The 27,213-nt window shown below is 36.1% G+C and overlaps 1 protein-coding gene across 11 annotated transcripts in view; it reads left to right on the top strand.

Annotated features, from left to right (window-relative positions):
- Positions 1-14,123, top strand: part of ZNF518A (zinc finger protein 518A) — a 29,824-nt gene extending 15,701 nt beyond the window's left edge. For 9 of the 11 annotated variants that reach the window (XM_074373841.1, XM_074373846.1, XM_074373838.1 and 6 more), the window contains 5 exons: positions 2,165-2,315; positions 3,305-3,395; positions 4,713-4,764; positions 5,319-5,442; positions 5,583-14,123. In XM_074373841.1, coding sequence (XP_074229942.1) covers positions 5,712-10,181 — 4,470 coding nt within the window. In that variant the 5' untranslated portion in view covers positions 2,165-2,315; positions 3,305-3,395; positions 4,713-4,764; positions 5,319-5,442; positions 5,583-5,711 and the 3' untranslated portion in view covers positions 10,182-14,123. Of the gene's footprint in view, positions 1-2,164; positions 2,316-3,304; positions 5,443-5,582 lie in introns of all 11 variants that reach the window. The other 2 variants (XM_074373844.1, XM_074373839.1) reach the window with 2 other exon arrangements.
- Positions 14,124-27,213: the final 13,090 nt, after the last annotated feature.

The raw sequence follows: 27,213 nt of genomic DNA, 5'->3' as shown, positions 1-27,213 counted from the left end.
GGATAGAAATACCATAATTTATTTATTGGTGGACCTCTAGTTATTTTTAATTTTGTAATTTTGTAGACAATGCTCCTGTGAACATCTCTGATTGTTACCTTTAGGATAGATTTCTAGAAGCGAATCAGAAGTTATGTACTTTTCCCCCAGGCTTATATGTAGATGTAGGTATGATTGTATTTATGTTTATGTTTATATCATTTTATGTAAATGATTACAATACTTATAATAAATAATTTATGCAACAGTATAATAACTGCAAACTGTTCTTTGTGAAGGTTATGTCAACCTGTGTTTCTATAATTAGTATATCATAATGCTTTTATTACTAGAAAATGAAATTTTAAAAAGAAGGCATATAAAACCCAAGTCCAAATTTTTATTGTTAGATTCAGCAGATGTAAACTTAACACTGTAAAGTTGCTGTTATAGTTTCTAAATGCCTACTGTCAGTTTCTGAACATATCTTGTCGTGGATGGTGGCAAATAGTTAATGGACTATCAGCAGGCCACATTTTTAGTAGCACCATTTTAGCCTAGGAGCCAACCTAGAAGGGGGATATGGGGGGAGGGGATGGTTCGTGTCTCTTACGTATGTGGTCATTTAATCCTCTAGCTTTCTGTATTGTACCCATCCTCTCAGCTGTGTCTGGTATCCTCTATTTCTGGGATTCTGTTTTACTTGCTGCAGAGAATAAGGGTCCAGACTTCTGCTGTGGTGGGGGAACAGCAGTCACTTAGCACGGTGGGGTGGGGAAAGGAATCTTAGCATCTAACCAAAACTCAAGCAGCTTTCTCCAAATTTCTCTTTATTTTAGCCTCTTCCTCCCTTCCTCCCATTTCAGAATTACTTGGTGCTGCCAGTTCCTAAGTCTTTTGAAGATTCAGAGTGTAAAATGGGTTAGTTCCTGGTTTTCCCCACTGTCTGCCTGGGATTGTTTTCTTGGGTCTACAAGGTCATTTTACTACTTACTTATCTGCTTTCCAGCATCTAGAATTTTGTTGCCATTGTTGCCTCTTCTGTTTTCCATTGTTAATTTTTCTTTAAGGGCTGCTTACAGTTTGTCACTTTGCAGATGTTTCTCTTCTCAAGTCTTTCCTGCTTTCTTAATAACTGTGTTTACAAAATATTTACATCTCTTTTGTAGATCTTATTGTTGACAGCTGTTTCTTTTATATCACATTTCTCTTTTTAGTTCATTTTTCTTATAGAAATTTGGTTTCTACTGAAGTATTTACTTAAAACTTTTTTCTAGTGTACGTATGTAATATATTCTCTGAATCGTTGCATACTAAAATTGTGTTTTTCCCCTCATATATGAGAGTTTTCCTGGGTGTAGAATTAATTCCTGGGTTATTCTCCCTCAGAACTCTATGTTATTTCATTGTCTTGTAGCATTTAGAATTGTGAGTGAAATGTCTACTTAATGTTGATGTCTGATTAAAGTTAGTTTTGTGTGTATCTTTTTAGGTAGCTCCCTCTCCACCCTTTCTGGGTAGCATTTCATTTTTATCTTTTAAACTCAAACGTTTTACTGGGATAAGTTATGGATGTTGAGTTTTATACTCTCCCACTAGTAATCTTGCCTGGCATTTGGAGAGTCTTTGATTTTGAAAATTCAAGCCTTTAATAAAAAACAACTCAATGTAATTTTTTCTCTTGTTTTCAAAGTCATTATTTCTCCCTCCATTTACTTTGTTCTCTCTTTCACATCAGTATGTTCTTTTTTCTCAGTATATTAGCTGAGGTCTTACTGAGATTTCCAATAATTATTGATTTTTTTTTTCAAGTTTTCTTTTTTTTCCCCCTGCAGTAACTTTCATTGTAGCTACTGTTTTTCACTGCTGGATGGGAGAATGGGCAAAAGGTTTCTCTGAGTGTTCAGATCATTTTTCCTTTTTTGAGCTGCTGCATCCACTGATGTTTTTGCATGCTTATCCTTTTTGATGGCATTGGGAGTTGAGATGTATTCTTAGAGAATAAACCCAAATTTTCTCAGTTGTTTTGGTTAGATGGATTGGGGAACACTAATGTGATAGCTTAGAAATAATAGTTTACTTGTGTGGAGAAAGGACAGAATTCTAAAACAGAAGATAGCCATGGATATAGAAAGATGTATCTCTGTTCAGAAATAACTTTTCCTCTTTACTTCTCTCCTGACAGCTGGTGCTAGCAACCCCCAACTCTGTCTGGTCTCTGGACCCAGCTCAAAGCTCTGGATTCATTCTCTTCCCATACCTCAGCCCAAGCCTTCTGTCACCCCAAAGGGCTTCTTCACACAATCTTCCTGTCAAGCCCTTACTTCTCTCCCAAGGTATGTTCAGAGGAGGGAGTGGGTGGAATTGCTACTTCCTTAATTAGGGCATGGTAGATAATACATTCATTGAATATTGGTTGAATGAATGTCCCTTCTTTAAAAGTGGTGCTTGGGACTGGGCCAGCATTTGTTTTCACACTTCTCTCTCTGGACTTTTTCTCTCTAAACACAGTATGGCATGTGCATTGAATTGTGTTTCTTGCCATTTTGTAGGATTTTCTAAATTACATATTTTGGTTTGTGTTTACTGGGCAGTTGGGAGAGGGAGAAAATCAAATGACTAAAGTTGCCTTCTTGATGCAGCAAACTTTTCTGGTTACTTTAAAGGGCCAATCATACCTTAAAAAAATAGTATTGTTATTTAAGGCTTGAGGAGATGGTGGTCAAGTCTTATTGAGGTAATAATACATAGATAGGAGGTAGTAATTTAAATAGGAGATTTAAAATCAGTAATCGTTATTGGTAAGAAGTAGAGACTGGTCTACAGTGAAAAGAGGATTAGCTAATAGGTTTGGAAGATTAAAGTTATAATAAAATTTCTTTCCTTTTTTTAATATTATCTGAGCTGTTTACAATATACAATACATTTTTCCCCATAGGTGGCAACCCTAGTATAATTTGCTACCATGAATCTGATTGCTGCCACATAAAGTAGGTTGAACATAGCTGAAGACAAAGAGATCCTCCAAACTTAAAATGTGAGGGCAGGTAACCCCCCAGATACTTAAAATACACAAACTCTCTTGATACTGTCGTATACACATCATACACTAAATATAAAAAATAATGACATTCAACATAAATTATTTAGCAGTTATCAAACTTAAGTAAAAGCTAAGTGGATTTCTTAATAAGGTGGTCTCTTTTTTCAGCATTGTTTTGCCAGTGAGGAAAGGGTGTGTGCACTTTAATGGGTAAACTTTGTGGCATCTGTTTTGGCTGCCATGCATCCGACTTAATTTTTTTCTGTTTTTTTTGTATACCAGAAGCTTGAGGTTGCTGGATGGTCAACTGAATAAACACTGTATTAATGTATATGTCCTGCCTCTTCCTTTAGATTGCAAGCTGCAATTAAAGGTAGGGACCATGGTTTTGAATCTCTCCACAGTACTCATCAAAATGCATCAATCATATTTATAGTAGTTTTTTTTGTTTGTTTGTTTGTTTTGGTATTAGGTTGATTGAGTTATTTAAATCATGCTGATCGTCAGACTTCAGCATATGTGTTTTCTTGCAAAAAAGTTTTAAATTGTATAGATATTTTGATATGAAATTGTTGATATTTAGAAATATTATCAAAATCTGTCATCTTTTAGCATTACACATATTTTTGGACACATGTATTATTACTATAAGAAGCAGCTTGCCTTTCGTGATGAAACCTATGATACAGTCTCCTCTTGATCATATGTAGTAATAGAAGAGCTTGGGTATGGGTAGTCCAGAATGACTGCAATATGGTATCCTGGCAAATGCAAAAGAACCATTACTCGATGTGCTTAAAAAGTTTCACATGTTTGAGCCCTAACCCCAGGTTCTGGTATGGCGAAAGCTCTAGGTGATTATGATGCTTTTCACTGTTGAGAATGTGATACTCTGTAGAGAATCTTCTCAGTTGGTGTGGAGTGTCCACCAGGAATCATTGAGCTTTTTTTTAGCCATTTATTGTTTTTCTTACTTTTGAAGAAATTTTTACATTTAGCTTTAAATGATATAGTAAAAAATTTAATTTTTTTTTACTGTATTAGGCATGGTATATTAAAAAAATTTCAGTAAACTGGAAGTCTTCTAATAAATTCATTGTCAGGTTAGCACATATATGTTTGAAAAATATAGAAGGTGTTTTTTAGACCTAACCAAAAGTTTTAAGTTTGAGAAATATTCAAAGGGCCCCTTAATAGTAATGTAAAATAATTTAACTTTTAGTTATATTCCCTTAGTAAAGGATTTTTTGAACAGTGAAGTTCCTAGTTACTTAGATTAATTGAAATTTAGAGACTTTTGAATAGACATTATGGATGAAGCTTAATGTAATCAACACTTTATTTTCTTCTAAGCTTAACCTAATTATATCTATTAGTCGTATACTGTTTAAGACCATGAAAGTAAGAAAATGTGATTCTTCTAATATGCTGTTTGATATTTTTACTACTGAACCTTCAGTACTCAGATTCCATTCTTAGCAATGAATTGTCACATTTCACTGTGCTGTTTTCTATTCCTCTGTGCCTTGAATCATAATGTCTCATATGTGGTAATCGCATACAGTAATGGTGGTAGCTACAACTTACATAGTGCTGTACAGGATGCCGTTACACATGTTTGTCATTTAATCCTCACAACAACCCTGTGAAAGAGGTAGGAGAAGTACTAATTTTTTTTTTCACTTTATAGATGAAGAAACTAAGACACAGAGATTGAAACTTGTCTAGAGTAACACAAACCAGTAAGTGTTTGAACTATTGGAGGCAGATAGTAAACTGGTCATTCTAATCTGCTAAGGGCTTTCCTTGCTAAAATCTGTCTAAGTTCTAGCAACAAAAAAAGCCAAATAGCCAAAATGGTAGGGAACCAAGAACGGTAGTAGATAGACTAGGAGCACCCCAGGAATATGTGCTACTCCTTTTAATTTCTTCCGTTCTTAACAGTTAGTATTGATAACGTGAGCGAGCAGACAGTGTCTTTTTGTTGTTGTTAGATGAATGAAACTTTTGTTTTAAGCAAATTATCCCTTATGCACTAAGGAAGTAGAAATCTGCAGAGAGGTCTGTTGACATTCTCACAAGGTAATAGATATAAGGTCAACTAAGCAATTGAGAAAGTTAATGGTACATGTATATAATTGGAACCGTGTCTGTAAGTGGAACTTAAGTTTATAGGGCTCTCTTGTTAAGATTTTTAAAATCCTGTTTAAAAACTATAGTATCAATTTAATATAAAAATCTTAGAGCTTAAAGGTGCTTATCCAAAAGGTGCTTATCCAGTTGTGGTTTTCTTTAGATGAGGAAACTGAGGTGCAGAGAAGTTGAAGCTTGCCCAGTGTCACACAGCAGAGCTAAAAGTAAAACTTGTATTTCCTGAGATCCAGATTAGTGTTATTTCTTCTTCAAACCATTACTTCTTGGTAAGCTATTCTTAAAATACTTAACAGTTCTTTTATATCTTTTATATGATCAACATTCTTCCTTTGTGTCAAATGAACTTAAAATATGAAATTTACTGATACTTCTGTGTTGAAAATGTTTGTTCTTTGTTTGATTTTAGGTGAGTTAATGTGGGAAAAATCCTGCTATTTTGAAGATGTCACGACAGAGTATTGTTTCCTGTTTAAATTACAAGTAACTTCAAGTGTTTTCAGAAAAAAAGAAATTGGGATTTTTTTTTGGTTAAATCATGCCATCTGAACAGCAACATTTATTTTTTGATGAAAACCAAACTACTTTAAAAAAAGATTGTGATATGAAAAATGAAATAGTTGATACTCTCAGATCAGTACTTAAACCAAAAATTTCAGAAAGTAGTTTTCATTATGAACTAAAAAATGTGAAAATTATTTTGCCGAAGATAAATATTCCAAATGAAATTCTATTGAAACATGACGTTGACAAATACAGAAAATTATTTCAGTGTAAACCGCAGACTGCAAGAAAATCTGTCAATTTAAAGACTGTAAGCTGTGTAGATGAATGTATATTGCTCCATAAGTCTGAGAGAGTTGAAGAAGAGGGTATAAAAATGTCTGCAAAAATACTCAATTTCAACTGTTTAAAGTGCCGAGATAGCACTCGATATAGCCCGAATGATTTGCAGAAACACTTTCAAATGTGGCACCATGGTGAATTACCTTCATATCCTTGTGAAATGTGCAGTTTTTCAGCAAATGACTTCCAGGTATTTAAACAACACAGACGAACTCATAGAATCACTTTAGTAAAATGTGGCATTTGTAACAATGAGAATTTATATACTTTATTAGACTTGACAAAGCATTTTTCATCCACACATTGTGTAAATGGTAGTTTTCAATGTGAAAAATGTGAGTTCTCCACCCAGGATGTTGGCACATTTGTCCAGCACCTTCACAGACATAATGAAATCCTTTATAAATGTGATAAATGCCATTATATCTGTTTAACCAAAGGAGACCTTCAGAAGCACCTTCATATTCACTCTGGAACATTTCCCTTCACTTGTCAATATTGTAGCTATGGTGCTATCAGGAGAGAGTACCTTGTAAGGCATGTTATAACTTTGCACAAAGAACATTTATATGCAAAAGAAAAACTGGAAAAAGACATATATGAAAAAAGGATGGCAAAGACTTCAGCAGGACTTAAGCTAATACTGAAAAGATACAAAATAGGTGCATCAAGGAAGACATTCTGGAAACGTAAGAGAATCAACAATGGAAGTGACAGAAGTATAGAAAAAAACACTCAAGTGCTTAAAAAGGTGAACAAAACACAGGCTAAATCTGAAGACCAGAGCCATCTTGTTCAAGAACATTTAGATAATGAAAAGGGTGAAAGACTATACTGTGAGAATAACGATAAACCTGCTGAGTCAGAGTCAGAAAAGCCAACTCTTCTGTCTCCTGGGCAGTGTAACAGAGCCGAAGAGGGATCAAATTCTACTTCAGGGTTCTTAAAGACTGCTGTACAAGGACCTACAGTGTTAATGGTGAAAAATAATAGAATAACAATTCCTGCTAACTACAGTGCTAAGTTTATGGGCTTCAAGATGGTGGATGGAAAACAACATATTGTGATAAAGCTGTTACCTACCAATAAACAGAATTTGTATTCCCCAGGCTCACAGTCAGGTGCTGCAAGGGACAGCACTGCAAATTTACAGCCTCAGACTTTGGACACCACTGCGTTTTTGACAGGAGTAACAGCGGAGTTAAATGACACGATTTACATGAAAGCAGCTACTCCATTTTTATGTTCATCTCCTATAATTTCAGGGAAAGGAACTTCAGAAAAAGAAATGCCTTTGCTATCTCAAACAGATAATTTGCTTCAAACAGTGGATGATGAAAAAAGTGTATCTTCTTTGCCAACAACATCAGAATTGATTACACCATCAGTGAGTTTGACCACAAAAGTGGAAACAAGAGATAATGTTGACTTATGGGGAAGTCACATTACTCAGTGTCACTCTGAAATAACAGGTACTGCCATTGAAAGTCCAGACAAAGGCACCTGTGCTACCAAACCAAATGCATACAACAGTGGAGATATGCATAATTATTGTATTAATTATGTCAACTCTGAGTTACCTGTTGACTCTTCCAACCAAGGATCATTACCTTTTCATAATTACTCAAAAGTGAATAATTCTAATAAACGTCGTAGGTTTTCAGGAACAGCAATGTGTGAAAATCCTCCAAGAGAATCTTCATCAAGCAAGACCATTACTCAACAACCAATAAGTGAATCGGTTTTATCGCTAGTGAGGAAGGAGAGCTCAAACCCAGATAGCCTGTTGGCATCTATTAGTCTTTTAAATAATAAAGATGGAACTTTAAAAACACAAGCAGAAATTGAAGAACAGTGTGTTTTAGAAAAAGGACAAAACATTGATGGACAGAACCTATTCACTAATGAAAATCAAAATTTAGAGAGCATGACTGAAAAACCCAAGTGGGGTGACTTTTCTAGTATTGAGTCACCTATGATGCCTAGAATCACATCTGTTTTCTCTCTCCAGAGCCAACAGGCATCAGAATTTCTGCCACCTGAAGTAAACCAGTTACTTCAAGAAGTATTAAAAGCAAAACCTGATGTAAAACAAGACTCTGGTAACACTCCAGATAAAGGCTTTCCACTTCATTGTGACCAGCCATTTCAGAAGCATGAGGGAGAAGACAAAATAGTTGAATCTTCAAAAGACTTGAAAGTACAAGGCCTCTTTCCGATTCCATCTGGTAGTATGGGGATTAATGTGCCTACAAATGATCTGAATTTAAAACACAGTGGAAAAGAAAAACAAATGTTGTCAATGTCACAAGATGTGAGAGATTCAGAGAAGACTCCTAGAATTTCTGGCTTTGGTACATTACTTAAGACTCAGTCAGATGCAATAATAACACAGCAGCTTGTAAAAGACAAACTACGAGCCACTACACAAAATTTGGGGTCTTTATATGTGCAGAGTCCACCTCTAAATTCAGAACCCAAAAAGGCTATATTTGTTCAGACTCCAAAAGGCTTTTTTGTACCATTGCACATTGCTAACAAGCCTGGATTACATGTTTCAGGAAGACCACTTCCATTGGTTAACACACAAGGTGTCCCTGCCTCTCTTCTTCTAAACAAGAAACCTGGGATGATTTTAACATTTAGTAATGGGAAACTTGAAGGTGTTTCAGCTGTCAAAACTGAGAGTGCTCAGGCTTCTGGAACCACAACTAAGGATCCTGGCAGAACACCTTTTTTAAAAGTAGAACCAAACGGTAATTGTCTGACACCTGCACTTTGTTCGAGCATTGGCAGCTGTTTGAGTGTAAAAAGTAGCTCAGAAAATACTTTGTCATTAAAAGGCCCTTACATTATTAAAACGCCAGCAGGTTCTTCAGTGAAAGCTGCTCCTACTCCTAATGTAATATCTGAGCATCAGGGCACTAAGTTGAATATCTCAGATTCAGTAAAACAGCAGAACAAGATTTTTCCGAAACCACCTCTTTACACCCTTTTGCCTGATGGCAAACAAGCTGTTTTTTTAAAGTGTGTGATGCCAAATAAGACTGATCTGCTTAAGCCTAAATTAGTCCAAAATAGTGCTTATTATAAAAATATACAGCCAAAGAAACCTGAAGGAACACCACAAAAAATTTTGCTGAAAATTTTTAACCCTGTTTTAAATGTGACTGCTGCTAATAACCTGTCAGTAAGCAACTCTGCATCCTCATTGCAGAAAGACAATGTACCATCTAATAAGACCGCAGGAGGAGAGCAGAAAGAGCCAGAGTCTTCTAGAGATGCCTTACCCTTCTTACTAGATGATATGATGCCAGCAAATGAAATCGTGATAACTTCCACTGCAACATGCCCAGAATCTTCTGAGGAACCAATACGTATCACTGACCATTCAGAAGCCAGGGTATTAAGGTGTAAAACAAATTGTACAATTGAGAGAGGCTTCAGTAGGAAAAAGACTTCGAAAAAAAAGTTATCAAGAGTAAAAACTCAAGTAAGAAGTAAAGATTCTGAAATTGCCTTCGTGTCTAGAAACAGAAGCTGTAAACGAAAGTGTAGGGATAGTTACCAAGAACCTCCAAGAAAAAAAGCATTACATAGAAAGTGTAAAGAAAAAGCAAAGCCTGAAGATGTCCATGAATCATTTGGGTTTAGCAGACCTAGGCTTTCAAAAGATTCAGTCAGAACTTTGCGGCTTTTCCCCTTTAGTTCCAACCAGCTTGTGAAATGTCCTAGGAGAAACCAACCAGTTGTAGTTCTGAATCATCCTGATGCAGATGCGCCAGAAGTAGTAAATGTAATGAAAACTATTGCTAAATTTAATGGACGCGTACTCAAGGTTTCATTGTCAAAAAGAACTATTGATGCTTTATTGAAACCAGTTTGTTGTAACCCTTCTAAAACAAGTTACGATGATTTTTCCAAGAGGCACAAAACATTTAAGCCGGTTAGCTCTGTGAAAGAAAGATTTGTGCTAAAATTAACACTGAAAAAGATGAGCAAAAACAATTACCAGATTGTGAAAACTACCTCTGAAAATGTTCTAAAGGCTAAGTTTAACTGTTGGTTTTGTGGCAGAGTATTTGACAATCAGGATGCTTGGGCAGGTCATGGGCAGAGACATTTAATGGAAGCTACTCGTGATTGGAATATGTTAGAATAATGTACTGTACTTAACCAGTGAAAAGGAAAGTAAAATTACCTTAGAATAAAACAGTGGGTTGAAAACTAATGCAGACATTTTTTACTTTAATACAGTACCTGAAACGTTTAAAAGTTGGCTCTATTTCCACAGAAGAGAGAGTTTTAGTGTGGTATTTGAAAATGCTATCAGTGCACATGTAAGTTTTGAAAGTATCTAATCAGCACAGATGTACCTTGATTTAATATTTTAAATGTGTTCTTGGGAAGTTAGGGCCAAAGAGAATTTTGATAGAACAGTTTTCCCAGTTTAGTTCTTTAGTGACTCTTAGTAGAGGGTAACGGCTGACAGCCACATTCCCTCTCTTCTTCCACCAGCCTTATGACTCTGATAAGTATAGCTCCTCTAAAGATGGTGAGAGCCCTTTCACCATGGGGCTGAAGGAGTTTCTCATCATGTGTGAGGATACACTAAGAGAGCGTGGATAAAGAAGTCATGTACATCTGCAAAATAATAGTTCTTTTGAAGGTAATCAGGCTCCTTTGAGAGTACGTTTAACTCAACTACAGTTACACCTCATATGATGCTTGGTAAGAGTTTTTGACAAGTAGGTCTTTTTTCCTTGTAAGCTGTGTCCCATGTCAGTGATTGGAACACCCTTCCAAGGTGATTTTCTTTTCTAAATGGCTGTGTCAAGCATTGAAGTAGATGGGCTGCCTTGAGAGAAGAATTAAACCCTCCTGGTCTAGTTTGAAGTCCAGTTAAATAACTTGAACATTTTTCTGAATTTTATTATATTCTCCAGTAATTCCCTTGCACAGAACTATGTTTATTTGATTTAAATTGTCCCCCATAAACAAAATGGCCATATTTTTCCCTTGGTTGCTATCCCTTTAAAGAGTGAAACATAGAAGCACTTCCAAGGGAATGGCTTTTCTTGAAAGTTAAAAATTATTCCTCAGAAACTATTTTGAAGCAAGATTAGCAAAGCAAGTCATACTTTTGTGTTTATTATTAATGTCTAAACATGTCCACATTGGGACAAACCATTTTTGTTAGCAACTTTTCAAAATGACTGACAACCCAAAGCAGGTTATTTACTGATTGTTTGCAGTTGAAAATGAAGGAGCATTAATAGTGGACTCAGTGGCAGTGCATAAAACTTCAGGACAGATTCCAAAGGGACGTGCCCAACAGGTAGGGTTTTAAAATGGTTATTTTCATGACAACAGCATCATCAATTTAAACTTTTCACTTTGTAAGTTTGGATCAAATTTTGTTGGATCATTGGATAATGGAATTCTTGTATTAAAAAATTACATACTATATAATTTTTGTTACATTGTTACTACAGGTGTTACAACATTTTCATTGATTGAAAACTTCAGGGCTTCTTTTCTGTATATAACAAAGAATTTAAACTTGTACATATTTTTGTACCGTTCAGTTTGTTATGTAAATTTTGCACAGAAAATTTTTGACATAAAAATTTATTTTCTTTCAATTTAGTTTTGTGCATGCACTAATAAAACTTGTTGTTTAATTTAAAAGGAATATATAAGACTTTACCCATGTTATTTTTTTGTTTTTTATTTCAGATGTACAATTTTTTTGGGGTAAATTCAGTTTTCAGGGATTGAACACTATTGTTAGCAAGTGCCTAAATGATGTGAAACAGTTTACATATGTCAACTGTAACAGTAGGTCCCAAATGGGCCCATTTCCCCAATAGTTTTATTTTAAAGAAAGCCATACATAGATGCTTCAAGCTATCTTGCTATGCACATTATACATGTACTGTTTTTGTGCAGTTTGTCTACTTTCCTAGAAGTGAAGTATTTTTTTGTATAAAATGTTACAATTATGTTTCTTAAATTGAGCCTAAGAATGGAGTTGATTGGAAATACACAGTATATATTAATAATGTATATGGTTGTTTAAAGAATGGTAAACATTGTTAATTTCTGTAATGAACATTTTCCTCTATTAAATTTATCTTGTTTGTGTTTACACAATAATTTTTTTACTGTGCTAAAATCAAATGGAACTTTTATTTTAATGGGAAGTATTTAAATTTCAAAGTTTTTTTTTTAATGCTAGAGAACAATGCAAAGTAAAATGGGATTCCCCCCCCCCCCCAAATTATAGGTGAAATTTTGAAGTTTTGTTTGAGAAGGGTGACATTTACTGTGATTTTACTGTTCTGGTAAGGAAAGCCATAGAGAGGCTTATGTTCTTCATAACTGCAATAAAGCTGAAATGTTCTGTTGTTATGGTTAGCTCTAGTATGATGCATCACCTTCTGTGAATAGAGAAGAGAGAGAAGGAGCTATCTTGGCCAATGTTTGCAGCACTACAAAAATACATTTTAGAATAGCCATACTGTTAAAAAAAAATCTGATGTTGAGATACATACTTTTTGCCTTAAGGTCTTAAAAGCTATTTAAAAAGCTTCATGCCCCAGATACTCTGTGTGGTTGGTACCTTTTATGAGGTTTTTTTTTTGTTTTTTTTTTTAACTTAGGTTATTCTGAAGGAGGCAAACCTGCTTGGAGCCTCTTTATTGCCAAAGCAGAAAATCCAAAAATAAAACCCTCTTATCTTTTCTTTCCTCCTGGCTGAAACTGAGCTAAAGGTGGCTTTCCAAAATATATTCATTAGTTTGTGGTTCTTATTACAACTGGAAGAGTTAGTTTTATTTTTGCAATACAGCTTCTAGGTCAGGAATTTGTTTCATTTTTTTCTATTTGTCCACCTTCATTGAAATGGGCCTCATTATTTGTCACTCATTTAAAATAATAATTTAATTTTCAAAGAGTTTACCTTCTTACCCTATCTAAACATTCAGCACAGATTGAAATGTAATAGTTTTTTTTATGAAAAATACTTTTGTTAAGGGGTCAGTGAGGTATTTCAGTAAAGGGTCAGGTATGTAACTTAGGCTTTGTAGGCTATTTAGTCTCTGTCACGACTAGTTAACTGTCATCGTGCGGAAGCAGCCATAAACAACAATGAGTGTGAAAAAAAGGACAGTGGGCCTAATTGGGTCCCACCATATGGTTTACCAACCCTTGCTTTCTCTCAAAGGAATGTTCTTAGAGTGGAAATTTTATTAAAGACAGAAGTTTGATACAGTTTTTGTGTGTGTGTGTGTGTTGTACACTAGCTGTATACAAGTTGTGTAAAAAACTAAAGTACTTGTGTGTGTGTCTGTGTATGTGTGTGTGTGTGTGTGTATGTATATATATATATATATATATATTATATTATATTATATAAAATTTACCAATGAAGATGTATTTGTTTAAAAGTGAAACAAATGTAAAGGTAATGAAAATAATGCTAAAGTAGATAGGTCTTTTGTGTGCTATGGGTAATACAACTTATGGAGGGGTTAAAAATGAGATTAAACAGAATTGCTGTGAGAATTTACATCTAGGTTAGATAGATACTAGTTCTTTTAGTGATTTGAAATCACTGGTGAGAAAAAGTAGTAGGAATTCTTTTGGATGAGGGGAAATGGAGGCGAGCTGAAAACAATATTGTATTAATTTGAAGCAGCTCACTTGTGGTTTTTTCTTTTTAATAAGTGATTCCTTTTCACCATTGACATCTGCTTACTTAAGGTATGTCTCATTTGTGCTGGGGTAGTGGCTCTGTTCCTTGCCTCAGCAATTTACTGTGATCCTTGTTTTCAGCAAAGTGCCTTGCGGATCTCATCTGGAAGTTTCTGGGAGGTGTTAAGACTGTGGTATTTGCAGAAGAATTTCCCTATAATGGACAGTTGAAATAGGGTCAGCTTGGTTGATTTTTATGTTCATTGCTCTAAGTATGCTTCCCTTAATAATTGTTAAGAAGTAGTCAGTATCTTGGAAGAGATGGTTTGATAGTCTTCTTTGAATTATTTTTTGACTGTTTCTCTGTCTAAAATGGCGTGTTAATAAATGCCCCAAGCTTTAAGAATCCTTTTTCTTTAAAAAGTGAATATCATAAATTATGGCCGTGTAAACTTGAGTAATGTAGGAAGAATGTTAAGATACTGTACATCAGTTTTGAAAATCATAATTTTAGTTGATGCCAAGGATGTACTTACTAAAAAACAGTCATTCCAGTAAAGACATTTTTAATATGTTAAAAGAAGAATTCTTCCTTAATACTTTAGAGTCATTCAACCAAAAGTGAAGATTATGTTCAGTTTGCAACTCAGATTGCTTCTGTCAATTAAGGAGTGAAACAGGTGCTTGCTATCATCAGTTATTTCATAAGTTATTGCTAATGTAAAAATGATAGGAAAGCAAATGAAAAGTTGAAGGGAGACCAAAATACTATTTGCAAGTCACTTTATTTCAGTATCTTGAAAATCCAAAGGAGTACACTGAGAAATAGTTACCTTTCCTGAACACTTGACAGTAATCATTTGGGAAGCAATAAAAGAAGACCAATTCCTAATAAGAGCCACAACATAATAGTAGTTGTGTGCAGCTGCCAAAAGAAAACCCACAAAACCTAACTGGGAGAAATAACAGTGTTTCTAGGTATAAAATTAACTATAGTCCTCTTTGGTAGATCCCAATTTCCATGCCTGTGTCCCACAGAAGACTTGTATCGAATAGGTGGTAACAGCTGGTTAGTGGTACCCATTGCCCCACTCCCTGTTTCTACAATATAAGGAGAATCAGGGCAGAGCAGTTACAGAATAGTGCAGTCCTCCATTCCCACAAAGCTCTGTTGCAAGAAACCTATCTGGTTTGGTTAGATTGGCAGCCAAGTGGCAGTCCACATCTCTCCCAGCTGTCTAGTGCAGAAGAGTCATATATATGTTCAGCAGCTGGTGAACACTGACACGTCCCATTCTCCCTGGTTCAGGGCTATAGAAGAATCATACTGGGAGGTGGCAGCAGATTCTCCTCCCATACCTTCCCCCAACCCCCAACACAGCTGTTCTACAGGGAGGATTCAAGAGGACATTGAAGAACCAGTTTCCCAGCCCTCCCCACCCCACAACCTGCTCCATAGCACAGAGGCATGGAGGTAGGTTGGAGTGAGCTTCAAAGACCTAACAATATTACCTGTTACAAAGGACCTGACTTTAGAACATACTGGAGCAATTTATACTCCATAGTATTGCTGAAAATAATACAGCAATATCACATAGCAATTAGTGAAGGCTAACAGTTGCTGGTGATACCATAGATACAAGCCAGAAGCTTAAAGACGAGAGAGAGAGAGAAACCAGACATCTCTTGTGATCAGAAAGATTCTGTGCATGCTCAAGGCTGCAACCACACAGAAGCAACCCTGACTGAATGTAGGGCAAAACGTGAAAACTCCCTAAACGGTGAAAGCAGTCTCCAAGCCTCACACAGCTCTGACGGCAAAGGATGTAAATCTCACTGATTGAGGGGGCTTAAGCCCAACCTCTGATCAATCAGTGGCTGATCGCTAAATGGTGCTGACTTAAAAGCAACACCTAGGAAGTCAGGTTTAAAGATAAAAATGAGGGGAAGCAGTGACATCAGAGGCTGCTTACTGTGAGGGGAAAATAGACTTGGTGGATTAGTTCAGCCAAGTCAACTAAAAACAAGTTCAGAGTTGGGGAGGAATATGCAGAGATCCTACAATATATTACCTAAAATGTCCAGTTTTCAATAAAATTATGAGAGACTCAAAACAGTCAAGTGTGACACACCAGGGAAGAAGGCAGTAGAAACTTCTTTGAGGGATAGCAGATGTAGGGTAAAGGTTAAGCAGCTGTTATAAATATGTTCAAAGATCTGAAGGAAACCAGATACAAAGAATTAAAATATGCTGACAACATCTCATCAAATAGAAAACATAAACAAAAAGATAGTAATTACAAAAAAAGGACCAAATGGAAGTTTTTGAGTTGAAAAGTACAATAACCAAAGTGAAATATTTACTAGAGAGACTCAATGGTAGATTTGAACTGGCAGAAGAATCAGTAAACCTGAAGGTAGTGATCGTGAAATCTGAAGCACAGAGAGAAAAAAGAATGAGGGAAAACTGCCTTCCTCATACCACATACCACAAATTAACTCAAAATGGATTATAAATCTAAATGTAAGCAAAAACAGTAAAACTTGGTGAAGAAAAGCACAGAAGTAAGTATTTATGACCATTGTTTAGACAAAGCCACCTCAGATATGACACCAAAATCATAAATGAAAAAATAAGAGACAAAAAGAAATATATAGAATCTTTATTAGATTGTAAAGCTGATCTGTTTCATTTAGCTTGGATTAATATCAGTTTAATTTCAATAAAAAACTTTGCTCTATACAGCTTCACTTCTCCACCACCATGCTGTTACTGTCACAGATTATATCTTTGTAAACTGTACCCATAACTGTAGATTTATAATTATTGCTTTATGCATTTGTCTTTTAAGTTAGTAGGTGGTAGTTACAAATAAAAAGCACATTTTTTTTTCTTTTGTATTCACCTATGCTGGTGTCAGTTCTGTATTTCTTTGTGTGTGTGGAATTGAGATACTATGTAGTGTTATTTAAACCTGAAGGGCTTTTTTTTGTAAGACTGTTCTAGCAATGTTTATCTGAAAAATGTCTGAATTTTTCCTTCCTTTTTGAAGGATAGTTTTGCTGAATATAGAATTCTTGGTTGGCAGTTTTTTCTATGCAGAACTTTGACTATATCATCTCACTGCCATCTGGCTTACATAGTTTCTGACGATAAACCAGCTGTAAATCTTACTGAGGACCCTTTGTATGTGATGAGTCACTTCTCTCTTGCTGCTTTCAAGATTCTATGTTTTTCAGCAGTTTGATTATGATATGTCTGGTGTGCACATCTTTAAGTTTATCCTACTTGAATTTCTTGAAGCTTTTTGAATTGGAAGACTAATATTTTTCATCAAATTTGGGAAGTTTGTGTTTATTATTTTTTCAAATATCCTTTCTGACGCTTTCCCCACCCCTTCTGTCCTTTGAGACTCACATTTTGTATATGCTGTTATGCTTGATAGTGTCCCATGGGTCTCTGAGGCTCTGTTTATTTCTCTTCATTATTTTGTCTTTCTGTTCCTCAACCTGGACAGTGTCAATTGACTTATCTTTAAGTTCATACATTCTTTCTTCTAACTGTTCAAATCTCTCCTTCTAGTGAAATTTTAATTTCGGTCATTTTACTTTTCAGCTCTGTAATGAAAGTTCTATAGTTAAAAGTTCTCTTCATAACATCTATCTATTTATTTATATTTATTTATATTATCTGGTTGAGGCATTATTCTCTTACTTTTCTTTCATTCCTTAAACATGGTTTCCTTTAGCTTTTTGAACATATTTAAAATAGCTAAGTTAAAATCTTTGGAAAAATCCAATACCTGACCTTTCTTAAGATTCCTATTGATTGCTTTTTTCTGTGTATGGGCAATGCTTTCCTCTTTCTTTGCATGCCTTGTAATTTTTTTTTTTGTAAATAGGACATTTAATTGTTTTTATTGAGTTATAGTCATTTTACAATGTTGTGTCAAATTCCAGTGTAGAGCACAATTTTCAGTTATACATGAACATACATATATTTGTTGTCATATTTTTTTTTTTTGCTGTGAGATACCACAAGATCTTGCATATATTTCCCTGTGCTATACAGTATAATCTTGTTTATTCTATATATGCCTGTCAGTTTCTACAAATTTTGAAATCCCTGTCTGTCCCTTCCCACCCTCCGCCCCCTTGGCAACCACAAGTTTGTATTCTATGTCTATGAGTCTGTTTCTGTTTTGTATTTATGTTTTTTTTTAATTCCACATATGAGTGATCTAATATGGTCTTTTTCTTTGTCTTTATGGCTTACTTCACTTAGAATGACATTCTCCAGGGACCTCCATGTTGCTGCAAATGGCATTATGTTGTCATTTTTTATGGCTGAATAGTATTCCATTGTATAAATATACCACTTCTTCTTTATCCAGTCAGCTGTTGATGGACATTTAGGCTGTTTCCATGTCTTGGCTATTGTAAATAGTGCTGCTATGAACATTGTGGTGCAGGTGTCTTTCTGAAGTAGGGTTCCTTCTGGATATAAGCCCAGGAGCGGGATTCCTGGGTCATATGGTAAATCTATTCCTAGTCTTTTGAGGAATCTCCATACTGTTTTCCACAGTGGCTGCACCAAACTGCATTCCCACCAGCAGTGGAGGAGGGTTCCCTTTTCTCCATAGCCTCTCCAGCATTTGTCATTTGTGGACTTTTGAATGATGGCCATTCTGACTGGTGTGAGGTGATACCTCATTGTAGTTTTGATTTGCATTTCTCTGATAATTAGTGATACTGAGCATTTTTTCATATGCCTATTGATCTTTTGTATTTCCTCCTTGGAGAATTGCTTGTTTAGGTCTTCTGCTCATTTTTGGATTGGGTTGTTTGTTTTTTTCTTATTATGTCATATGAATTAGAACACTTAAAATATTATAATGTGGCAGTTCTGAAATCAGATTCTCCACCTCCTCTCACATACCCTCCAGGTTTTGTTGTCATTGCTGCTTGTTGTAGTTGTTGTTTGTCTAGTAACTTTTCTGAACTAATTTTGTAAAGTCTGTATTCTTTTTCATGTGTGGCCACCAAAGTCATGGTGTATTGTGGTCAGCCAATGATTGGACATTTAAACACTGGAAATGAAAAAATCTCCCAGTGTTTGCCAAGGGACCTTGTGTGTGTTTTGGTGATAAGCCTGCCTTAGCCTTCAATTCTGACTTCAGCAGAGCTCCAGGTCAGCCAGATATGAAAGCTTAGGGCCTTCTCAAGTCTTTCCTAAGTTGTATACATCCCTGGGTGTGTGGCCTTCCAGATTCCCAGGAGTGTGTTGGAACTTTACAAAGCCCTTATGGCTTTTCTCGCTAGCTTTTTGGTTAGTCTGTTGCTTGCTTCAAAGCTTATCTATCACCTCAGGCAGCAGCAATTAAAACATCTATCTGTTAATGTTTTCAACACTGCCCCTAGGTAGCAACTGTAGCGCTAGGCCAGCTTCATGTCAGGCAAAAGCCAGTCTTCCAAGAACTCACCAGAGTGGTCAAAACAAATAATTACAGTTCTCTGTGAGTCAGGACTGTTCTTTTCCTTCTGATACCAGGTATAGTGGTTTTTATTTTCAGGACTACTGCTAACATCAAACTTAAAGGTGAGAGACTGACAACTTTCCCTTTAAGATTAGGAAAGAGAAAGGATGTCCACTTTCTCTGCTTCTATTAAACATTGTAATGATGGTTCTAGTTATGACAATTAGGCAAATAAAAGAAACAAAAGGCATCCAGATGGGAAAGGAAGAATTTAAAATATCTCTGTTTTTATATGACATGATCTTGTGTGTGGAAAATCCTTAAATCCACTAAAAAGCCTCTTATAGCTAATAAATGTAATTGGCAAGGGTGCAGAATACAAGATCAATAAAAAAATCAATTCTGTTTCTATACATTAGCAGTGAGCAATCCTAAAATGAAATTTAAAAAATTCCATTTACAGTGGCATCTAAAGGAATAAAATGCTTAGGAATAAATTTGGCAAAAGAAATGGAGACTTTTACGCTGAAACTACAAATCATTGTTGAAAGAAATTAAAATAGGACCTAAATAAATGTAGAGACATCACATGTTTGTGCATTAGCAGACTTAAGGTGTCAGTACTCCCCAAATTGATCCACAGATTTGATGCAACCCCTGTCAAAATTCCAGCTGCCTTTTTGGAAGAAATTGACAATCTCATTCTAAAATTCATATGGAAATGCAAGGGATCCAGAAGAGCCAAAATAATTTTGAAAAGGAGAATAAAATTGGAAAACTCAGACTTCCCCATTTCAAAACTTATGGCAAAGCTACTGTAATCAAGATAGTGTAGTGCTGATATAAGTCGATGGAATAGAATTGGGAGTCTTGAGATAAACCCATACATTGATGATCAGCTGATTTTTGACCAGAATATAAAATAACATGAAAAGAACAGTCTTTTAACAGATGCTGCTGGGACAACTGGATATCCACATGCACAAGAATACATTTGGACACCTACCTCACACCATGCATAAAAGATAACTCAAGATGGATCAAAGACCTAAATATTAGAGATAAAACGATAAAAATATTAAAAAGAAACATAGATGTAAGTCTGTGACCTTGGATTAGAGAATGAGTTCTTAAATAAGACATCAAGAGCACAAGCAATCAGAGAAAAAGTAGATAAATTAGAATTCATTAGACAAATTAGAATTCATTAAAATGGAAAACTTCTGTCTTTCAGAGAACTCAAGAAAAGACAATGCACAGAATGGGAGAAAATATTTTCAAATCATATATCTGATACGGGAATTGTACCCAGAATACAGAAAAATGATTACAACTTAATAATAAAAAAGCAAACAACTCATTTAAAAAATGCTCAAAGGATTTGAATAGATATTTCTCCAGAGAAGATATACAAGTAGCTAATAACGAAATGAGAACCTGCTTAACATTTTTAGTCATTAGGGAAATACAAATCGAAAGCACAGTGAGCTATTACTTCACACCCTTTAGGATGGGTATCATCAAACAGACAGACAATGACAAGTGCTGCCGAGTATACAGAGAAACGAAACTCTCGTACATTGTTGGTCAGAATGTAAAATGGTGCAGTCACTTTGGAAGACAGTTGGACATTCCTCAAACTGTCAAATATTTTTACCATATGACACAGCAATTCCACTTCTAGATACACACCCAAAAGAAATTGAAAACATGCAGCCACTCAGAAACTTCTACACAATTGTTCAGAGTAATATTATCCTTAATAGCCAAAAATAGAAACAATTCAAATATCCATCAAGTGATGACTGAATAAACAAAATAATGGTATATCTGTATAATATTCAGCAAAGAAAAGAAATGGAGTACTGACACTATAACGTGGATGAACCTTGAAAACAGTATAATAAGTGAAAGGAGCCAGTCACAAAGGACCACATATTATATGATCCCATTCGTATGAAATGTCAAAAGAGTTATGCAAGTCTTTAGAGACAAAATGGAGTAGTGTTTGACTAGGATGGGAGTTGGTGGAGAATGGAGAATGCCTGCTTATGGGTATGGAGTTTCTTTCTGAGGTGAGAATGTTCTGAACAGATTGTGGTGATGGCTGCCCAACCCTGAAAATAGTAAAACCCACTGTTTAGTTTTAAATGGGTGAATTTTATAGTATGTGAATTATATCTCAATAATGCCATGAAAATTATCAGCTAGTACAAATTGGTTACCTATTAGAAGGGGAAGATGGGATGCTAAGGAATCCAGAAATGGCAAATGCTGAAATCAGCTACTATTTTTAGTACTGAGAGAATAAGCAAGGAAGAAACTAAGCACTTACAATAAGGCTCACCAAGCCTTAGTCTGAGATTCAGACCTTTTTGAAGAAGTTGTAGCTGCCACAGGGACAGCAAGCCTGCTGATAGTGAAGGAATTTTCTAAAGGGTGCAGACCTGAGCCGGTTTGTGGGAGTAGTCAATTCTGTGGCTGTGAAACTCATTGAAGGGTGCTGGTCTGCTATAAACAGCCTGCTGAGTGTCAAAGAGACTCACTGGAAGGTGCTGGCAGCCTTGAGCTGGCCCACAGGAAGTTGCCCCAGTGAGTGGCCGACAACCTCACTAGAGGGTGTGGAGCCTAAAGGGTGGCTGAGAGAAATTCACAGGAACAGGTGGGCTAAAGCCAGTTAGCAGAAAATGGCCTGAGGGGTTGCAGAAGAACTAGATGGATGATACCACAAGCCAGAGCTGGTCTGCAAAACGTGACCTGCTATGTGGCTGAGAAACTCCCAGGAGAGTGATTGTCACTGGGCTTCCCTAACCCACTAATAGGGTGAAAACACACTGGAACCAGGACTTGTGAGTCAAGCTCCTTTGATTGGTATCCTGATCTTGCTAATTGTTATGATAATTGAGACCCCCTGGCTTCTGATACTTAAATGCCGCTGTCAATGTCCCAGGGTTTATGACCTTTAGCCCTAGATATCATTAGCCCTGGCCAGTTAATGTTTGCTTCCTTCTTACCAGAGCATTTCTGATGGCCTTGGTGAACACACTTGTCCTTTGGAACATAATTCTCTGGTGGGTCTTCTGCCCTCATATAATCCACTCCAGCACACTCACTTCCCTGAGCCTTTTAATTCTTTCCTCCACTATCCGCAATAGCAGTTCAGGCATTTCAGCCTCGGTCAGTGAAGGTCATCACTTTTTCTAGTCATCCAGGAGCCACCCAGTGAGTTAGCATTGTCTCCTAGGGTCCTTGCCAGAGTGTTAAATCATGTATCCTAAGAAGTGACCTTAGGTTAACAAATGGTTCCTTACCCAGACTTAGATTCTGGCTCTTTTGCTCCACTTGAGGAACTCCTTCAGCTCCTGCTAGTACGTGGTACCTAATTCTTCAGTCACTTTCAGGATGTATTCTTCTCCTTCGTCAGCAGACCTAGTATATCCATAGCTGATTCATGCTGCAATTTAACTTTAGTTATTGGCCTAACAGCCAAGACAGGAGGTGGGGCATATCCTGAGGGGTATTTCTGTTGCCTTGCAGGAGAGAAGCCTCTGCAGTGTCTTCCCACACACACACAGGTGATGCTAGTTCTTAATGAGTGGGTAACTCTGCTGACTCTGAGAGTTCGGAGGAGTCTGGGAAGCCAAATAATTGGTGGCCGTCACCATCAATGATGGTTTCACCACCATTCATCACTTGATGTTCTCATCCCATTTGTCAGGGTCTCAGGTTTTTTGAACTAGGACTGTGATCTTGATATAACAGAACTGTCTTGGCTTAGCATTAAATTATCTTTGCAGCCTAGCAACTCTGTTAAATCCTGAGTTTGCTCTTCAGCTTTTTCTTTTCTCCCACTGCAGGAGATTAGCAGTTGCCACTTTGTAGCAGGGATGTTTCATGCTTCAAATCCCCCCAGGATGGAGTCTTTATTGTCGGCTGCTGGTGAGTAATCTGGTTCAATGACCCCATCTTACTGCCTACTACTCCTTGTACTAACTCTGTCATTTGGGTTTTCTGGGGAGGAGATGCTAAGATGGAGTTTGGAGTGCAAGAGGTTTATTGAGCAGTAATGCCTGGAAGAGTTAAAGGGGAGGGAGCAAGATTGAGTAAGAAAAGCTTTCACACCATAATGGAGATCCAATACTGGTGAAAGAAAAGGAATGGTGAGTGGAAGCAGGATTGGGTAGAAAGAGCCACAGACTCCCATGCATCACTGATGAAGTCAGCCAACCCAATGGATGCTTCAGGTCAAAGACTGTCCATTAGAGGAGTTCCATATTGGGCAGAAATGGCCGGACTGAAGGCTGCTTAGGAAGAGCATAGATTTGGCTCAAAATCTAAGGCAGATTCTGAAGATGCTAACAGCTAAAGGCTGTCAACTAACTGCACTCATACAGCTAAGTGCCAAATTTTTCTTAATGGGAGATCCAAGCAGTGTACCTCCATGGCTGCCACGCGATGGGGCAATGTCAAATAGTGTGACATTCATGTAACTGGAGTCCCGGAAGGGGAGGAGAAGAAGGAGAACAGAAAAAAATATTTGAAGAAAAAAACGATTGAAATTTTTTCCCTAAATTTGATGAAAACTATAAATCCAAAGATCCAAGAAGCAACATGAAATTCAAGCAGGAAAAGCACAAAGAAAAATATACCAAGACACATTATAATCACATTCCCATAATCACAAGATAAAGAGAAAATTTTTACAGCAGCCAGGGAAAAAAAGCACACATTATGTAATGAGAATCAAAGATAAGAATTACTACAAATTTGTCATCAGAAACGCTGCAAGCTGGAAGGGCGGAATGATATCTTTAAGATACTGAAGTCATCCTAGAATTCTTTCTCCAGCAAAATTATCCTTCAAAAATGAAGATAAAACAAAGACTATTTCACATACGAGAAATCATAAGTTATGACCAGCAAAATTGCACTGTCTTAAATGTTAAAAGAAATTCTTCAGGTAGAAGGAAAATGATACCAGGTAGGTATTTGATCTATACTAAGGAATTAGGAGCACTGGCCATGGTGAGTAAACAAATACGAAAGACTGACACAACAGAAGTTGACACAACATTGTAAACTGACTATACTTCAGTAAAAAATAAATAAATAAATAAATAAATAAATAAATAAATAAATAAATAAATAAATAAAGGTATAACAAATCCCAAAGGTCTATGCATATAATATGAAATCTTCAAAATACATGAAGCATTACTGACAGAAGTACAAACAGAAATCCACAAATCCACAATTATAGTTAGACATTTTAACAGCCCTCTCTCAGTAATTTATAGAACAACTAGGAAAAAAAAAATCTGTAAGGACATAGAAGACTTGAGGAACACTTCCAATCAACTTCAACAAAATGACATTTGTAGAACATTCCACCCTGTACCTTCTTTGCAAGTACATATGGAACACCCACTGGATCATTATAATTTTCAATAAATATGAAAGGATTAAATTCATGCACACTATATTTTCCATCTACAACAGAAGTCAATTAGAAATCAATCTCAGAAAAAGATTCGGAAAGTCTGTAAATAATTGGAAATTAAATAGCACTTTCCTGATTAACCAATAAAAGAAAAAAATCATAAGGGAAGCTTGAAAATATTTTGAAGGAAATAAAAGCGAGAAAACTATATTAAAATTTGTGGGATGTTCTAAAGCTGTGTTGAAGGGAATTTTCAGCTTCAAATAGTTATATTAGAAAAAAAAAGTTTAAATTCAATTGTGTAGGCTTCTATGTTAAGAAAGCATGTAAAGAAGAGCAAATTAAACCCCAAATAGGTTGAAGGAAGGAAATAATGAAAGTATCTATGGAAATCAATGAATAGAAAACACAAACAATAGAGAAAGTTAATGAAACCAAAACCTGGTTCTTTGGAAAAATCATAAAATTGATCAACCTTAACTAAACTGATCAAGAAAAGAGAATATGTATTACCAACATCAGGAATGGAAGAGGGGGATTACTACAGATCCCACAGACCTCAAAAGGGTTATATGAGAATATTATTATCAACTTTGTCAGTAAATTTGGCATCCTTGTTGAATTAGACAAATTCCTTGAAAGACACAAATTAACAAAGCACATAAAGAGCAGAAAATATCAGTAGCCTGTATCTATTAAAGAAATTGTATTCATGGTTTAAAACCATCACACAGAGAAAATATTTTGCCCACCCAAATGGCCTCATTGATGAATTCTATTAAATGTATTAGGAAGAAATAATATCAATGCTATATGCATTCAGAAAATAAAGAAGGGACCATTTTTCATGTCATTTTATGAGTTCAGCTTTACCGTGATCCTAAAACCTGATGAAGACATTATAAGAAGAGAACACTCCAGACAAATGTCCTTTATGAATGTATATACAAAAATCCTTAGCACTGGATTAGCAAATCAAATCCAGCAATATATAAAATGGAGGATATATCACCATTAGGTAGGGTTTACTCCAGGGAAGCAAAATAAATATTCACAGTACATATATCTATATCTATATCTATATATCTATATATCTATATCTATATCTATATCTATATCTATATCTATCTATCTATCTATCTATCTATCTATCTATCTATCTATCTATCTATCTATATCTCAAGGGACTTGTATCCAGAATGTGTAAAGTATTTACAATTTAATGAAAAGAAAAAACCCATTTTTAAATGGGCAAAAAATTTGAACAGACATTTCAAAAAAGAAGATATATGCACATTAAAAGGTGTTCAGTATTATTCATCATGAAGAAAATGCAAATTGAAACCACAAAAGGTACTACTACATACCTACTAGAATTACTGAAGTTAGAAGACTGACAATATTAAGTGCTGATTGCTAGTGCCATTGTAAAATGGTACATCCACTTTGGAAACATTTTGGCAATTTCTTACAAAGTTAGAAATGCACTTTCCTTGTGATCCAGGATTACTCCTCCTAGGTATTTGCCCAGGAAGAATGAAAACATATGTGTACACAAAGAATTCTATACAAATGTTCACAGCAACTTCAATCATTTAGTCCCAAAGTGGAAACAATCAGATTCCCATCAGTGGGTGAATGGAAAAACAAATTGATATATATCCATGTGATGGAATACTTCTCAGCGATGAAAAGGTACAATTGGTGATACACATAAAAATGTCTGTCACAGCTGCAGTAAGAGTGGTTTAGATCCCGGAGTGCAGGGTCTCCGAACCACTGCCCTGGCTGACTGGTTATAGCACAATTCAGGCTTCTGATATCACAGACTTAGTCTTCCCGTTGTCCACAGTGAGTAAACTTGAACAGACTTTATGTTCCTGCAGCTGCAGTCTAGTTTGCAACATCCTTGAAACAGAAAACAGGAACTGGAGTGGTTTGTCTCCTTCAGCTGTTATGCAACATACTTCTCTTTGACTAGTGACTCCTATTCTGCCACCTGACTTGCCTGAAATTGTCTCTTATGCAACACTACATGTTTGTCAGGCATTAAAAATCACAGTGAGGGCCTCTGAAATCTCTTGAAAGCTTTTCTAGTCTTAGAGTAGTACGTAGGGCCACTCTTCAGTGCTCGCTTATGTGAGTTGCAGGGGAAGACCACTGTCTTGGGTTGGGTGTTTCTCCCAGCTTTTGGGAGGAGTGAATCCCTCCGCAGACTGGCTTATGTCCCAGAAGATTCCCCAGACTCTGCTCCAAGAAATCCACCCCACTGGTGCTGAATATCAACTGACTGTGGGTTAGTATAATCTCATGGCTGTACTCCTCCACCTGACCCAAGTGGTTAGGCCACTTTTGGGGAAGGAAAGTGGGGAATGGGGCCGAAGAGATTTTTCTGGAGCCAGGATTACTGTGGTAGCAGATGGAATTAGTGAGGATTTACTTAAGTAGAAAATAATTCCATGTAACACTGAAGAAAACTGATAAACTAGAGAGCTCATACTTCACACTATAAATGGATGCTTTGCTTTACAAAAGATAAACCCAGTTTTCTTTAAATTGTGAATTATCTCTTCTAGTAC

This window comes from Camelus bactrianus, chromosome 11 (genome assembly GCF_048773025.1).
Source record: "Camelus bactrianus isolate YW-2024 breed Bactrian camel chromosome 11, ASM4877302v1, whole genome shotgun sequence".
NCBI lineage: Eukaryota > Metazoa > Chordata > Mammalia > Artiodactyla > Camelidae > Camelus > Camelus bactrianus.
Note: the sequence above shows the minus strand (reverse complement) of the source record. Positions and strands in the feature narration are given on the sequence as shown.